This window comes from Colletotrichum higginsianum, assembly GCF_001672515.1.
Source record: "Colletotrichum higginsianum IMI 349063 chromosome 7 map unlocalized unitig_7, whole genome shotgun sequence".
Taxonomy (NCBI): domain Eukaryota; kingdom Fungi; phylum Ascomycota; class Sordariomycetes; order Glomerellales; family Glomerellaceae; genus Colletotrichum; species Colletotrichum higginsianum.
Window position 1 is genome coordinate 4,397,724 of NW_017263917.1, and position 14,856 is coordinate 4,412,579.

Here is a 14,856-nt window from a genome sequence, read left to right on the forward strand (position 1 = left end):
GTTTTGTTTGGGTTTTCCTGCGCGAGGTTAATTACATCTTTGTTCTTTAGGTCTTAGTTCTCTGGGGCGCGTGTTTCAACATACCTTAGTAAGGAATTTAGTAAAGCCCTACAACAAAACTCAACAAGCCTAACACTAGACTTGTCCGATGTGCTAAGGTCATCGTCCCGCAGGGTGATTCACCTGTTATTCTTAATGGATCGATCCTGTCTATTCTATGTGAAGACGTTACGCTGCCTAGGTGATGCTCATTATTAGTCTACCTTACGGTTTGTATTTCTATTATGTATGGTTCATGATTCCTTGTCTCTCCAACTTCCCCATTTCTCCACCTTAGAAACCAAAGACTTCTTCTGTGTGGCTGGTGGCTGTGGCTGATTTACATGATCCTTTGGGCTAGACACGGCCTCCTTCGCGCAATTCAAGTGGGCGAAGGGTGTACGTCGCGTCAAATGTACTTGTGTGAGCCCAGGTGACTTTTCTTACGGTATTGCCAAAGACTACGAGATCAATGACCCTGTACAGGGTGAGGAGAACTGTGAGTATTTATTCACTAGTCACAAGTCATCCGTTGCGCATGCATACTAGACGTTGGCTAACAGCTTGGTATGATAGAGAGCACTCTATCCGACTAGTTACAACCCTTAGAAAAGCGACGGCGTATTGCAGTAGAGTAAAATATTCAGGTTCAGCAGCAATGCTGAAAAGAAGCATTTTGATCAATCCTTGCCCAACGTCTTGAATGTCGGATTTCCGGAGTACTGCCACGCATCCCTCCGACCTTACAAAGCTCAATGGTATCCAGGCTCTGCTTAAGATCCATAAGAACGACCCTAAGTCCGTTGCGATCTTGCACAGGGGAATCTGCGTCTTGTTCTTAGTTTCTCGTCTTAATGATATGCTGGTAGTAGGCCGTTTGCCGAAGGTCTCATGACTGCAGGCTCATGTATTGGTGCTTATCGACAGTGAACCAACCGACAACTGGGTTCGTCACGCTAGGTGTATTCCCAATGGTATTGCCTGTCCTCCATTCGTCCAAGTTCCGATTCAGCCTTACGTGCCGTGAATAGTGCTAATATATATTGGGAAACTTACTGAGGGTATGCAACCCTGCACCCATGAATGAATAGATTGTATTGGAGCGGTCGTTCCTTGAAGATGTGGATTTGCCATTGACTGAAGGCGTCAACGAAGGCTGATAAGTTCTGTTGCAAATGTGATCCGTCCAAATAGCGGGAGCAAGATTCCAGGGCTGGACAAAAACAAATACAACGATTTTCCTCCAGTGAAAACCATCACATTTGATTCCTCTTCGCGCACCAAGTTAGCACCAGGTACTTCACCTTCTTAGGTGTTACAGGTGGGATGCATTGCAGGCATGCACAGGCTTCAGCACAAAGCCGGAAAACGAGAATGAATTGTGCCCAACGAGATAGGATCGGTGATCGGCCCGGCCCGTTCCGTGCCGCAGCCCCACCAATCAAACGGAGCGGGTGACGGACCACGGCGAAGGATCCCCCGTTAGCGCACGGACGTTGCTGTGGCAACGATGATGCATTTTGGCGAAACCAGAACACAACCCCTCTATAAAAAATAAAAAAAAAGAGTAACGCCGTAGCCCCAAACCCATCCTTCGCCATACCCTGTCTACCAGTTGGTCATCCAAGTATGGCTTGCATCGATGTCATCCCTTTCGATTCATCCGCTAAAGCCTTCATCGAGGCTTGGATTTCCTAGAGTTGTCTTTATTCACTCCCAAAGTTGTCTTCATTGAATGCATACTCAACCAAAGGCCCGGACCTGTCCGCCGAGGTCTTGGCTGACTCCTTCAAAGCCGCAGGCTCAGGTGTGGACAGCATACCAGGTGCAGAACATGAAGAGGACATCCCAGAGGTGGAAAGATACAACCCACGAACGAGAGTGACGCCAGCGTCCAAGGTCTATCCGCGAATATGTCGGCGCCTTGCGAGCAGCGGCTGCCTTCTTGGCCAACTTGACGGTCCAATTCAATGTTTTCATCTCTTCCACTCCATGTTGAGTACATAGTGAAAGCGGGACTATGAGAGTGAAGGTAAGAGTGGGTTGAGAGTGGAGAGCAGGATTGAGACTGAAACCGAGTGTAAGACTGAGAGATATCACAAGACATTGGACGAGACATAACAACCACCGGAGGAGACCTAAAGACAGAATCTCAATCATCTAACGAAACTCAACCTGAAATATCTTCAATAAGCGTGACACGCACCGTTCGAATAGTGAATTAATAATATACGTTGCAACCTTCCAGTGGGTCACAACTGACAGGACCTGACTAGCGCGGCCCGGGCCGGTAACTAGAGATCATTTGTTCTTTCTCTGAGTAATGCTTTTTCTCATGTCTTGTTGTTTCGATCCGCAATACATGCAAGAGGGACCGATATCAAGCATCCTTGGACTACAGACTAAGTCTCCAGGCTGAATGCCTGAGCCGAGGTAAGGGGAAAGACGCCATTCAAAACATCTTTCTAATGCACAGCTAATAAGGTACACAGCATATGCGGGAAATCTATTTATAACTAACAAGCAAGACAATGTTTCAGCTTCTTGTAAATAAAAGTTTGGGCCAAAAATACACAATAGAAGTGCACCTAATTATCGGTTTGTAGTTTGTTAAGCCGCAATGAAACACCTCGTTATGCTGAGAATCCTGGCTGCATCGAATGCCGCTAACGCCAGGGCACTCCATTTTACCTGGCTCGTCACGGGAACCAGAGTACGTGCATCCTTCGGCACCATGGACATCGAACTCGCCGAGGTCCGTGGGGAATGTCGGATTCGCCAAAGTGGTGGTTGCCGTGAAGGTACCCTTAGGCTCATCGTCGCAGACATCAACAGTGTTGCCTGTCGTGGACTCGAAAATGGTCCAAGAGCGAGCCCAAATCGACCCAGTGAACATCTCCCTGAGGCCAATGAACACGACGTTTGGACGGGGAGGGTCGCCGAGCTGGACACAGCTGTTCAGCCAGGCAGAAATAGCGCCATTTGTGCGGTCGACGGCGACGTAGCTGGCCCGGCCTGTGTTTTGAAGGATGGCGTACCGCACATCATTTCCAGACACTCCAAAGCCGCCAGCGATCTCGGGCTGTTCGAGCCAGGTCGGCTGATTGGGATAATTGTTGAGCCAGACCCTAGCAGCGCCATCGCGAGCACGGGTCCAGACGTAGTCGGCCTTTCCATCGCTATATATCTTCATGTTAGCGGATGATCTCGAGAACGTGGAAGAAGTGAGAAGGGTTTGAATGACGTTCAAAACATGGAAAGAGCAAGTATCGGAGATGAACTAACCCATTAATATCGACGAAGTCAATTTCTTCGGGTCTCTGCCCAATGCCTGAAGCATCGGCCTCTGGCAGGGGTGTCCAGCTCGATGGTGGCTTATCGGTTTCCCAAACGTTTCTGTAAATGGTTGTGCCTCCATTCGACTTGAGAAATATGTAATCGTCGTAGCCGTCGCCATCGATATCAGCAAAGCGAACATTCGCGCCGGGTCCCAGGCCGGTGGCGATAGATCCGATGGGGTCCCAAAGCCACTTCTCTGCCTTGGAGTCATCGGGCCCCTTGTTTAAATAGGCGTGGAGTTCTCCTGTTTTCGGATCAAGAACCAAATAATCGTCTTTTCCATCACTGCTCTGAATGTTAGCTGGGCCCAATTGCCGTGACCCCATGCGTCTGAACTCAAGGGAAGCACAAAACTCACCCATCAATGTCTCCAAACTGGACAGTGCTTCCTGGACCAGCTCCCGAGGCAATTGGGTTCCCATTGTTGATGGGATTCCAGAGCCACCCAAGAGCATCGTCATCATTGGGACCCTTGTTCAAGCTGGAACCCTAAGGTTAGCGAAACTGAGTCATTGGCAGCTAAGAGTGATCGAGGAGGTGAAACTTACAAAACGGTCGGCGCCCCGGTGTCTGGATGAAGCCAAACGTAGTCTTCAATCTGTGTAACAGTGAGCCAACATTGGGTTCTAGTTTGAGTGACCTTCGTTTCGAAAGAGGCAAGATAAGGGAAGACTAACACCATCGCCGTCAATGTCCGCAAATCGGATGCCATCAATGGCCATGGATGTGTCGGCATCACCCCGATTATACCACAGCCAAATGGCTCCGTTGTCGTCAATGTATGCGTAGTCATCTTTGCCGTCTCTGAGGTCAGGAGAAGAGAAATCAGCAAAGATGGCCAGCTTCGTGGAGACGCATGAAGCGGCATCAATTCAGTGCAACTCACCCATCCATGTCAGCCAGTCTGATATCCTTCGGATCCTGCGTGATTCCATCGGCAAGCGTTTTTGCCGGTCCTTGATTGACGTATACTGGCACTCCTTCTCTTCTCGTTGGCTGGTTCAAAAAGCCTGTGAGGCCTGCTTGGGCGTCCCAAATGAGGTAGTCGTCGCGGCCATCGCCATCCACCTACAGGCCGCAATTATGCATTAGCCCTGTAGACGAAAAGGGCAAAGGAGTGAGGGATTGACCGGGGTAGAACTTACGTCAGCGAGCACAAGATTCGAAATATCAGATGTGCCACCAGTAGCAATGCCTCCCTGATAGTAGAAGACAACATCTTGACCTCCTACAGTCCCCGTGTTCATCCAATGCTTGAGCGACCCGCCAGCTCCAATGTACACGTAGTCCGCGCGACCGTCGCCGTTGATGTCCGGGAATCGTAGTGTGGCCCAGTTAGCATGAGGAACACCAGATGCTATTTGGCCTCCGTCAACAAACTTCCACCCATTGACCCAGGACTCGTCTGCTCCATAATTCCACCAGATCTTCACGGCTCCATTTTGCGGGTTGACGATCATGTAATCTTCGAGCTAATTATAAGATTGGTCAGCAGAGGTTGATTCAGGGCGCGTAAGAGGAGACAGTATGTCATGTTGAAATGAGAATCATACACCATCACCGTTCATATCCTGTAAACCATTAGCAAACGTTCATTTTCGAGGCTAGTTACAGAAAGCAACTCGTCTTAGAATGATATACCGCTAAGAAAACAGACTCTGCAACACCGGCACCACTGCCGATGATGCTATTGTTCGTCCCTGCTGGAGACCACGGGGCGGGAAGGTTGTTGATCCAGCATCGTATTTCTCCGTTTTCAGGATTAAGCCAAATGTAGTCTGGAATGAAATGATTGCCATGTAAGACCGAGCACGAAGAATCTCTTGGAGAGCAGCAGTAACTTACCTGCTTTCCCATCTCCATTCATGTCATGCAGTCTGCAAGAACGCACCGGTCAGTCGACGACTTAAGCAACAAGCTTTCATAATACAGTGACATACCGAACGTATCTAGAGTCCAACTTCAGTCCATCAGCGACTTTTCCCGCTTCGGCCCAGTTTTTGCGATACTGCCAGGCGCCAGCTTTTCCAAGGCCGGATGCGATCTTGCCTGTGGCTCGCCACACCGGCCCGCCCTTGCAGATGCGCTCCCCACCGTTCCCGCCGAGAAGAGCCGCAGTCCGAACGCTATTTTTCGAGCTCGCCTGTATAGGGTTGTTCCCCCAGCTCGGAGCCGGGATGGCTCCATCTAAGCCGCCGTTCGCATCAATGCCGGGCAGTGTCGGTCGGTCTGGGTCGTCGCCTACGGATTGACGGATCCAATCGGAAGGGATCTGCGTGATGAAGTCGTACCAGTAATCGCCAAAGTCCCGGTAGCCTTGATTTGTCGGGTGAATGCAGTCCCGAAGAGATCTTATAGGAAAAGGAGTGAAATCGACGGCGAGAACGTGCTTGCCAGCAGCTCGACGAGACTTTACGATTCCCGGAATAAGGGCCTGGTACTGAGCTGTATTCACCTGCTGGGCTTCGTCACACGTGCTGATAATCATAGCCACAAGGACGACCGCGTCCGGGCATGCGTCGACAATCTGATCGATAAGCTTACCAAGCCGATTGGCCGCCCCGCTTGGATCATTGCCCTGCTTAGCAATGTTAAGGTTAGGGTTCATGTCGTTTGTGCCGGCGTGCACGAGGACAATGTTCGGCCGTTGCTCTAAGAAGCTGCTAATGTGTTCCGAGATGTACTGGATCGTCTGGCCTGACCATGCAGCCTGTTTGTGAGATTTGATTCAGCAAAGCTCGGTGTTCAGAGGGATTTCAAGTTTCGTGGCCTACAAAATATCCACCAGACATCGTGCCCCCAGCAGACTCAGTCCCAGCGAAGACAATTTCATCCTCTGGTATGGGCAAAGCTAGTTGTTAGCAAAGAAACTCGAAAGATAGTTTGTAATATAGTCAAGAGCAGTTACTTACTTGACAAGTCTTGCTGCAGCTTGAGTCTATAGCCGTTACCGTCGCCTCCATCCCTCTCACTGAGGAACCCAACAGTGATGGAGTCTCCAACGCCGAGAATGCGAAGTTTGGTCCCCGGCTTGACCGCTTGACCTGGAGCTACACCTTTCAAGGTCAATTTGTCACCAACGGCCACACCGGCCCAGGTTTTGTACTGTTTCAAATACTCCTGCGGCATATCGGCCTCAGTTACGATATCAGCTCCGAGGAAGAGCTCTTCAGCATCATCACCCCTTCCATTTCCTCGCCAGAGGGACACTGGGGGTCCCATGTCAAATGATCCACAGCAGTTGAATTGATGATGGTGACCGTCCCATCGGAATGCATGGTGAAAAGCCAACTGTGTATGCGGGCTCGACTCCTCCCGTGGGTGGGCTCACCGGGGGTTCTGGGGCGAGAGGCAGGTGGGGATAAACATTCCCTAGCGCTTTTTGCACGTATCTTGCCATGGCATACAGCGTCAGACTCTCGCAGCTCTGAGCAACCCAATGGCCTGTGTCGTATTTGTATCGCGCAAGAGTCTTGGCCATCTTTGGGCTGTAGATCTTCAGGAGCTGATAGTCGGGTGGAGTCTTCCCTTCCTTTGGTACCCACATCTTGAGGTCTGCGATGTGGGTATTGGAACCGTACTGATTGGCTTTGGATACCCAGTCAATGTGCAAAAGCTCATGAATCCATGTTCTGGCTATCACAGACAGAAGTTAGAAAAGGTGTATAGAGCATGGGAGGAGATTCTATGCTATGGCAAGCTGCAATCTAACTCACCTTTATTGGGCAGGTAGTTCTCAAGATTCGCGTACCACGAAGGGCCAAGGCTCTGATCGTTTCCGTGTTGAATCATATCGCTCAAATCACTGTGAGCGAAGTAAAGAGGGCAGAAGTTGATTCGTGCAATCCCGTACAAGGGATCATAGTTGGTTGTGTACGCTACTTTCGTTGATGGGACGCCGCACGGGCATCTCTTGCTTGGGTCATCGCAACGCACATGAAGACGCCACGCAAATGGATCGTAGATGTATCCAGGCTGTATTGTGGCCAAATTCCGGAAGATCTGTGTGGAATCATCAACGCCAGACTTCAGGACTTGGTATCGGGAGGAAGGCTTATCCTTTATCGAATCTTGCTTGGCCTGATTTAGAGAAGGAGGTCCAAGATATTCGACGGCCGCTGCCTCATTGAAGTTCAGCGCGGAAGCCTCTGAGTACAGCAGATTCATGATCTTCCAGGACTGCTGCCAGCCAGAATAAATCATGGTTCTCTGATTGGCATTGCATCCGTTCCAGCCAACAAGTCTGGTTGAGAGATCGGTAACATTTCCATCAAACGAGGACATGTCGTACTCACTCGTTGCCAGTGCTTCATTGAAGTGTTTTTCAGCCTCAGCAACGGTCAGATCCCGATGTTGGAGCAGATTTGGGTGAAAAGCTGCCGCTGTCGCAGCAGTAGCTAAAGAAAAGCCACAAAGGACAACTCTTGCCAGGTGGGCTACCGTCATCGTTCTGACGGGTCCAAGGAAGTGAAATTGAATAGATAACACGAGTGTTCTGAAAGACACGCTTGATTGTCATGAGAAGACTCTGTCAGTCACAACATCAAGTCGGTCATGGCTTTTATACATGAAATCCTGGTGACCTCTCTCGCCCATCATGAGAAGCCTTTCCCTTTTCCTCAGCCGCCGTCGCCGCTCGTATCTGCATCATTTCCCTGTGCAATACTGGGGCATTTGAACATATTCCTTGGTACTACTAGCATCCCGGTAGACATATCGGCGGAAAATGTCCTGTTGTGGTAATGGATTCATCGGTGGGAGCGAAAGAGGCGGAATGTCTTACGATTCATCCTTCGTATGGGGCTCGTGCAAGCTGTGATTGTGAATGTGGAGAAAAACCTCATCAAGCACCCCAGCATTACAAGGCGTTTCTCGTGGGCACCAACCAACCCACAATGTGACATGCAACAGTTGTGAGGCGTAAGTTCGTCATCATGAAAGGCAACATCGTCGTTGAAGCTGGGGACTTATGACATTGCAGGGGTTCTCTGGCTCGTGTTGACAACCAACAGACATTTCTGAACCAACAACCGCTAAAGACCAGCTTGGCAATCTTGGCACCCGCCAGCAACGGTCTAGCTTTGTGGGCAGCTCATCTCCGAGTTCCAACCGACCCAACAGGTGGTTCTAAGCTTGGCTGACACCTTCCTCATAAAATCATCGTTGTAACGTGGTGAGCCGCCCACAGCGCGCACAGTCACGATTATGTCAGCAGAGCCTGATTCCACCCCACAGTCAAAATGCCACAGGCCATCACTAGCACACTCAATTCTACTTAGACATGAATATACTCGAAAACGACACTCTTTCCAGTATGATAATCTCGACATCTCTTCTACTTGTGGTTACCATGTTCTTTGTGGGAAGCCTATTCCGGTCCTCCGCAACCGCAGCAAGTCAACCAAGCTTGGCCTCCATGCAAACTAACGTCATCCCTGAGTTTGACGTTGTGGATGATGATGCCGGCGATGACCCTGAAAGCTTCCGAATGGAGCCTTCCGTCGAGAATGCACGATTTCGTACCAACTTCTATCCATCCTATACGATGGTGTATGGGTGGCCTAGCACTGGAGGCTTCTACATGTTGCAATGCGATGGCGTAGACCTCGAGTTCCTTGGCCTTGACCGCCTCATCCCAACACCGCGGGGCGACGACCCAGCAGATGAGGATACGCACTGCACCAACATGCGCAAACTCGGTGCCAAATTTTACAAAAGCGATTGGGACTACCATCTAAAGACCACCAAGCACGATGATCCTCAGGAACGACATCAGAAAGCCATGGAGCTTGGCAAGGAAAACTTCTTCGCGGCTGAAGAGGTCAACAAATCCGCCGAGAAGTTCGTCGAGGTTTTTGGATGGCCCACAACCGGAGGGGTCTGGGCTTTGAAGGTGCCCACCGACAAAGTCCACTCGTTTGGCGTCAGAAACGCCTTCACGATGGACGAAAAGTGTCGGGCGATGGAGATGATGGGAGGTGTCTTTTATGCCCAGCCAAACGACTGCCCAGGCTTGGACCTTGCACCGTCATAAATGGACTCGAGCACATTCGATAACTTGGATTAGAATTAAGTTTTCGTCATCTGCTTCATGACGAGATGTAGGCTATGAACTTTTGCATGGAGATATCTTGCTAGGGACAGATTGTACTAGGCGGCCAGGCTTAGGCTGCGGGTCGGTGGAGGTTATCTGTCAACTTCGAATGATTATTCTCACACTCATGTTTGAAAGTGAAGGCCTCTAAGCTACCCTTTTGTCGTGAAGCCCCACTATTAGTGCTAAGCAGCAAGCTGGGCCGGCTAATAAATCCAACCTTTAAGGGAGGGCCCCTGTGTTGCCCTTTGTGAGAGCATTCTTCAATTTTACCAACCGCGACTCATGTTTGCCTCGATTCTGATTAGTATTCATTAGTAGACTTGAATCATTAGTGATCAGGTGCATTTCCGGCCAGTCATAACCCCTGCCTTGGAACTCGAAGGTTTACAGGCTTATCAGGGACGCCGAGAGGAGAACTGCCAGGTACAACACGCCTTTCGAAGACGGCGCAAAGTAGCCGAAGTGCTTCAACGCAAGAAGCTGCAGACGCTTGAGACCTCTGGGGAAATGGACAACATGTTCATTTTGCTCTGCGACGGGATGATGGGATCAGATGTTATCGCATGGCATCCACAGTGGATGAACAAGCTATTAGCCTCCATGGCCCACGCTCTTACCCTGGCCGCATACGTTGAGGAGACAGACATCGACAACCTTTTACCCAGACACAGGCGTCAATGAAACACAATTATCCCTATATATTGTGCCGTTGCAGATCGTACTGAAGATCTGTCATGAATGTATTACGTTAGTTTTACTAGAGCGAGGGTATCTACGGTTCTGTTACACACTTTGTTCGAAGATTTGTCTCCTGTAGGTGCTACCTTCGTTAATCCACTTTAGACTTCAACGTCAGAGGACTTGGGATGCAACGTCTCAGCACCTGCGACTCGGGTAGTTTGCATGATACAACATTTGTATGACAAGAGATAGTGCGGGCGGACGACGCAGGCGGGCGACGCAGGCAATCATTATTGTTTTAGACAGCCAGAAATAGCTACCAGTAGTTAGCCAATGTCAGTATAAAACATTGCTTCTGCTGCTGGAAAATCGGAAAGCAGTTTATCTGTTCAAACCGCTTACGCAACTACAGGATTTGAGACCATTGCCCCAGGAGTAAAAAGCTTTTACATGTAAGCAATTCCTAGTACCGTCATTCTGAAGAACTGACGAGTCGCCATCAACTAATGCAAAGTTGGTTAGTATCAAGTCAAGACTTAAGAACAACAGAACAAAGCCGCAACAATGAAACCTACTGCCGTTATTACTACTGCAGTTACGCTTCTGCTTGGACCAAGCCTCGTAACCGCCGCGTGTAAAAAGTTCCCGAATGGACAAGTTTGCGACTCGGATTTCCCTATTATTTGTGCTGGTATGGGAACGTCGACCTTAACCTGCTGCACTCCTACTAGCGTCGACTGCAATGCATAAATCTACAACACTTGCGCCGCTAAACAGCGCAATTAGGCTTCCTAAGTTTTCTATAGGGTATTCTAGTTTCTATTCTTGCTTTCTAAGCTAAAGCAAAGCAGTTTAGCTCTTAGGACTAGAGTGCAGATAGAGGATAATATAACTAAAGCATTATGTTATCTCAATTTTATTGAGTAGTCTTTTAGAAACTAAAATTATAAAAAACTATTTTTATTAAATGGAATAGTGTGACCCTAAACAAGCAGTATACTATAGCATGTAGTATACTTTCCCTTTTTCCCTTTCTATTTACTCCTATACAGCAGCAGATAGAGTTCCTAGGGGAAACAAAAGAAGTAGCCGAGCAAGAATCCCCTTCAAGCCTTTCTAAAACACCAACAACGAAACTGCAACCATAAGTAGTCACCGCCGAAGCACAGCTTTCGCCCCCACACAAGTCGCACAATGTCCTACTCACTATTCTAAGGACAGTTTTTACGTACGACAGCTCTTTGATTCGTGGCATGGGTAACTACCACGAGTTCCGCCTCGACAAGACAGCGATAGACCCCTTTGCGGTGCGTTTTGTCAACCCACCCTATCACAGGCATGCCTCTACCTTGATCGTCAGGTGCAAACACGTGAGGAACACATCCAGCGCTATTCTGGTGGCTCTCTCCAACTCTATTCCTGCGAAAAGTTGCAGCTGGTGACACACTGGCGATGCCTGCTCGGGCCCAGCCGGACCACAGTTCTCAAAATGACACACTCGGCCCCTGACAGCATTGGTCCGGAACAGATGACACCGGTAGGATTTCAGTAGCAGTTACAGAGTCTAGATACCGTAGAAATGGTGTCATAATCTCCGCTCCAGGAGGGCCGCAGCCACGATATGGTTGTCAGTCGGAATCTGCTGGTATGGTTCCAAATCTAAATGCTTCTACACTAGCACAAAAGACCTAAGAGCTTGTCGTTGTAGCTAAACTAACGCGGGTCAGTAGCCCTGTCTATGATCACTAATTACTTAGTTCTAAGTTTAAACCTGTTTACATTAATCTAATACACGCAATGTGAAGTAGAACATGAATCATGTTGAGTTTGATTAGATATCACTAATCAAAAATTAGAAAACTTATATAAAAAGTATGCTCAGCTGAACTTCTGTCACCTTCGTAAACTTCTGTCTCCTGCACAATCCTTGATCTTCTTATACCTGTATCTCTTGCCTTCTTGCATAACGCAATATTTTCAAACATGCGTTTCTATTACATGTTTGTATTTCTAGCGGCTGTTATGGCTGCTCCTAATACTGGGTCGAATACCTTGCGTGAACCGCCTACACCCCGACAAGCTGCTGCTCAAGCATGCTGTTCTAGCGTCTTTAATGACTGTGTATGTATTCAAATTGTCCATGTTTCAGCTGTAACTAATTCTTTTAGTTCTGCTCTTGTACCGCGGTGAGTCTAGGCTCTAACTTAAACCTTACTAAATCCTAATTATCGTAGGGCTGTATTGGGCAGCGGGAGTGCCCAGGAGGTACGCGTGAAAATCAAGTCTGTCGCTAAGCATCTTTCGCCCCGAGCCTTCATGCAACGCGGTCCAAGTACGCCACAGGCAAAAGAGGCAGGACTACAGACATATTTAGCAGCAAGACCAATGCCATTATCTGTTTCGCTAGACTTTTCAAACTCCAGGGTTGATAGTTGCGCATTGTCATCGGATATAATCGTGAATCCGCGACGAGTCGAGGTGAAGGTACAATATCCGAGTATTGGAGCTAAGTCAACTCCTGTATTCAACAGTCTTATTGCGTGGTAGAGTAGAAACTAGTACAAGAAGGTGGAAGGAAGGAATGCTTAGAACTTTTTAACTACCAAGCTATCTCTTTTATCTAACACAAACTCTAAAACACCCACTATTTTCCCAACATGTCTACTCCTTGTCTCATCGCTATAATCGACGGCACCTCTGCCCGGTGCATCCCTATCGTCCGCGACCTCTTCCACTCTGTTGTCTATACGGTCCAGGCCCTGAAGTTTGACAATAACAATCCTCACTTCAAGTAGATTTAGGCCTTCGGCCTAGACGGCACTGTGGAGCCGATTATGGCTTCTTAAGAAGGGCATCCGCGTCGTCTCTTGCAGCACCTAGGGCGCTTTTCTAGATATTAATAGCTCTAACTGCAGCAAAAAGACTGAGATCTTCTAGTCTACTCGGCGCAAGAACAACACTAAGGCCCCACGGCTATTCTAGAGCCACTGTGGTCAGTGGTATTGCGAACCTCGTCTTCTAGGGAGGGCTAGTAGTGGGTGCTGTGCTACGACACGGGGAAATCACTATAGTTTCAGCTGCTAATTGTACATCGTAGCAACTTTGCTCTTGACAGATCCACCTATAACACAAATTCCTGAAGCGACCCAGATGCGACTCCAATATAGCTCCGGCCACCCATTAATCCGCCAGTGACATTACCCACATACTGGCCGACGGTTAAAGCCTTGTCCGCAGGAAACCAGAAGACCGTCTGCGAGAAGTCGATGTTGAACCGCCAGTGCCTGTGTTGCGAGATTAGATCCACCACATAGCCCGTGTGGCGAGACGGTGAGGGCGTTCCCGACGGTGACGTCAAGTGGTGAGACCCGTCATACGTCAGCGATACAGTGCCGGACGTGCCGTGGCAGGCGCCGGGCGATGACCCACCGCCATCCACGGCGGTGCGGAAGACGACGTTCCCCTCCTCCATGAGCGTGGCGCTGAAGTACGGTCGCCCGTCCACGCCCGAAGTGTAGTTCCACAGCATGAGGCCGTAGGGTCCGGCAACGGCCCGGGCCATGTCCCAGTTGCCGCTGACGACGGCCCACGGGCGCGAGTTCCAGTTCTTGTCGCGCCCACCCACGCCGGAGAGGACGAAGGGCGTACCCTTGATGCTCAGGTTGGCGGACGCGGCCGCAACGGGGAAGTGCTCCTGCCAATACATCTCTGGGGCTAGTAGGACGCTGGCGTTTGGGTTGGGATATATCAAGCCCCCGGGGTACAAAGGTGGGCCCCGGTTTTCCAGCTGGAATGTTCCTTGGATAGTCGGCGAGTTGATGGAGACCTTGGCACGCCTGAGGTCCCTGGATGCGGTGAAGCGCCACATGGAGGAGGCCTGGTCGCTATCAGCACCATCCGACCATGTACCGATTGTCTCGTGAGCGCAGCTGGTGACGATGGACTGCTGGTAGAAGGCATTTTCCAGGTAGCGAGAGCCATTGGGCCAAGAGACAGAGATCAAGGCCCGTTGAGCGGCCAAATTCGAAGCCACGGTGCCGCGACTCAAGTAGACGACTATGCCGGCTTTGCCATCGTGGGATCCTGCATCGAACGCCCAGACTTCGCTGGCGCTGGAGTTGAAGGTTGTAACCATGGGCGTGTCAAAGTGGGCGAGGGGGTCGTCGTTCATTGGGACGGCGCCAGTAACGTATTCTCCTGCTACAGCCTTATGCACACTGCAATCATCACCCTGGTCAGCCACAACGAGCAGGGCAGCAGTCAACGCCGTGGCGATGAAGGGGCTGAAGAGGTGCATAGTGTAAGAATGTCCGAATTGAATACGATGTTGATACCTGGATGACGTCGATGGGGAATGGGGAAGTGACTTGGGATGGCCGGCCGGACTAAGAGCAGACAGACAGTAGCAGCACCGTTGATTCTTATAGTACCAGCTTTGCTCCATTTGAAATTAACAATGTTTGAAATTGCGTAGACCAGCTATTGAACTCCTGCCTTGCCCATCGCAGGGTGCCTCCTCCCCGCCCCCATCGCAAGCATCTCCTGTATGTAGTCAAGTGGCGGTAGGGGCAGGCTGTCGCACACCTGCAAACTTGCTTGTAGGACGGATCATTTCGTCGCAAGCATCCTTTGCAAATGGTTTAGGGAGGGGAAGATATCAATATCAACAGGTCAGCGGTTCCGTCGGTGACATGCTGCTC

The 14,856-nt window shown here is 49.7% G+C and overlaps 5 protein-coding genes across 5 annotated transcripts; 1 reads left to right on the plus strand and 4 right to left on the minus strand.

The window, feature by feature from the left end:
- Window positions 1-2,649: 2,649 nt before the first annotated feature.
- On the minus strand, window positions 2,650-4,838 carry CH63R_11013 (Fg-gap repeat domain-containing protein; the record flags this gene model as incomplete). The annotated part of the gene is made up of 8 exons (XM_018305987.1): window positions 2,650-2,690; window positions 2,731-3,218; window positions 3,325-3,663; window positions 3,737-3,859; window positions 3,927-3,976; window positions 4,056-4,182; window positions 4,265-4,446; window positions 4,524-4,838. 8 exons carry the CDS (start codon window positions 4,836-4,838, stop codon window positions 2,650-2,652), a joined length of 1,665 nt encoding a protein of 554 aa, XP_018155411.1.
- A 461-nt stretch (window positions 4,839-5,299) lies between these two features.
- On the minus strand, window positions 5,300-6,507 carry CH63R_11014 (GDSL-like Lipase/Acylhydrolase; the record flags this gene model as incomplete). The annotated part of the gene is made up of 3 exons (XM_018305988.1): window positions 5,300-6,088; window positions 6,153-6,214; window positions 6,291-6,507. 3 exons carry the CDS (start codon window positions 6,505-6,507, stop codon window positions 5,300-5,302), a joined length of 1,068 nt encoding a protein of 355 aa, XP_018155412.1.
- Window positions 6,508-6,601: 94 nt separating this feature from the next.
- On the minus strand, window positions 6,602-7,170 carry CH63R_11015 (uncharacterized protein; the record flags this gene model as incomplete). Its single annotated transcript, XM_018305989.1, has 2 exons — window positions 6,602-6,933; window positions 7,095-7,170. The coding sequence occupies 2 exons, from the start codon at window positions 7,168-7,170 to the stop codon at window positions 6,602-6,604; spliced, it is 408 nt and encodes a 135-aa protein (XP_018155413.1).
- A 1,558-nt stretch (window positions 7,171-8,728) lies between these two features.
- On the plus strand, window positions 8,729-9,412 carry CH63R_11016 (uncharacterized protein; the record flags this gene model as incomplete). The annotated part of the gene is made up of 1 exon (XM_018305990.1): window positions 8,729-9,412. The coding sequence occupies one exon, from the start codon at window positions 8,729-8,731 to the stop codon at window positions 9,410-9,412; it is 684 nt and encodes a 227-aa protein (XP_018155414.1).
- Window positions 9,413-13,277: 3,865 nt separating this feature from the next.
- Window positions 13,278-14,453, minus strand: CH63R_11017 (uncharacterized protein; the record flags this gene model as incomplete). Its single annotated transcript, XM_018305991.1, has 1 exon — window positions 13,278-14,453. One exon carries the CDS (start codon window positions 14,451-14,453, stop codon window positions 13,278-13,280), a length of 1,176 nt encoding a protein of 391 aa, XP_018155415.1.
- Between the last annotated feature and the right edge of the window lie 403 nt (window positions 14,454-14,856).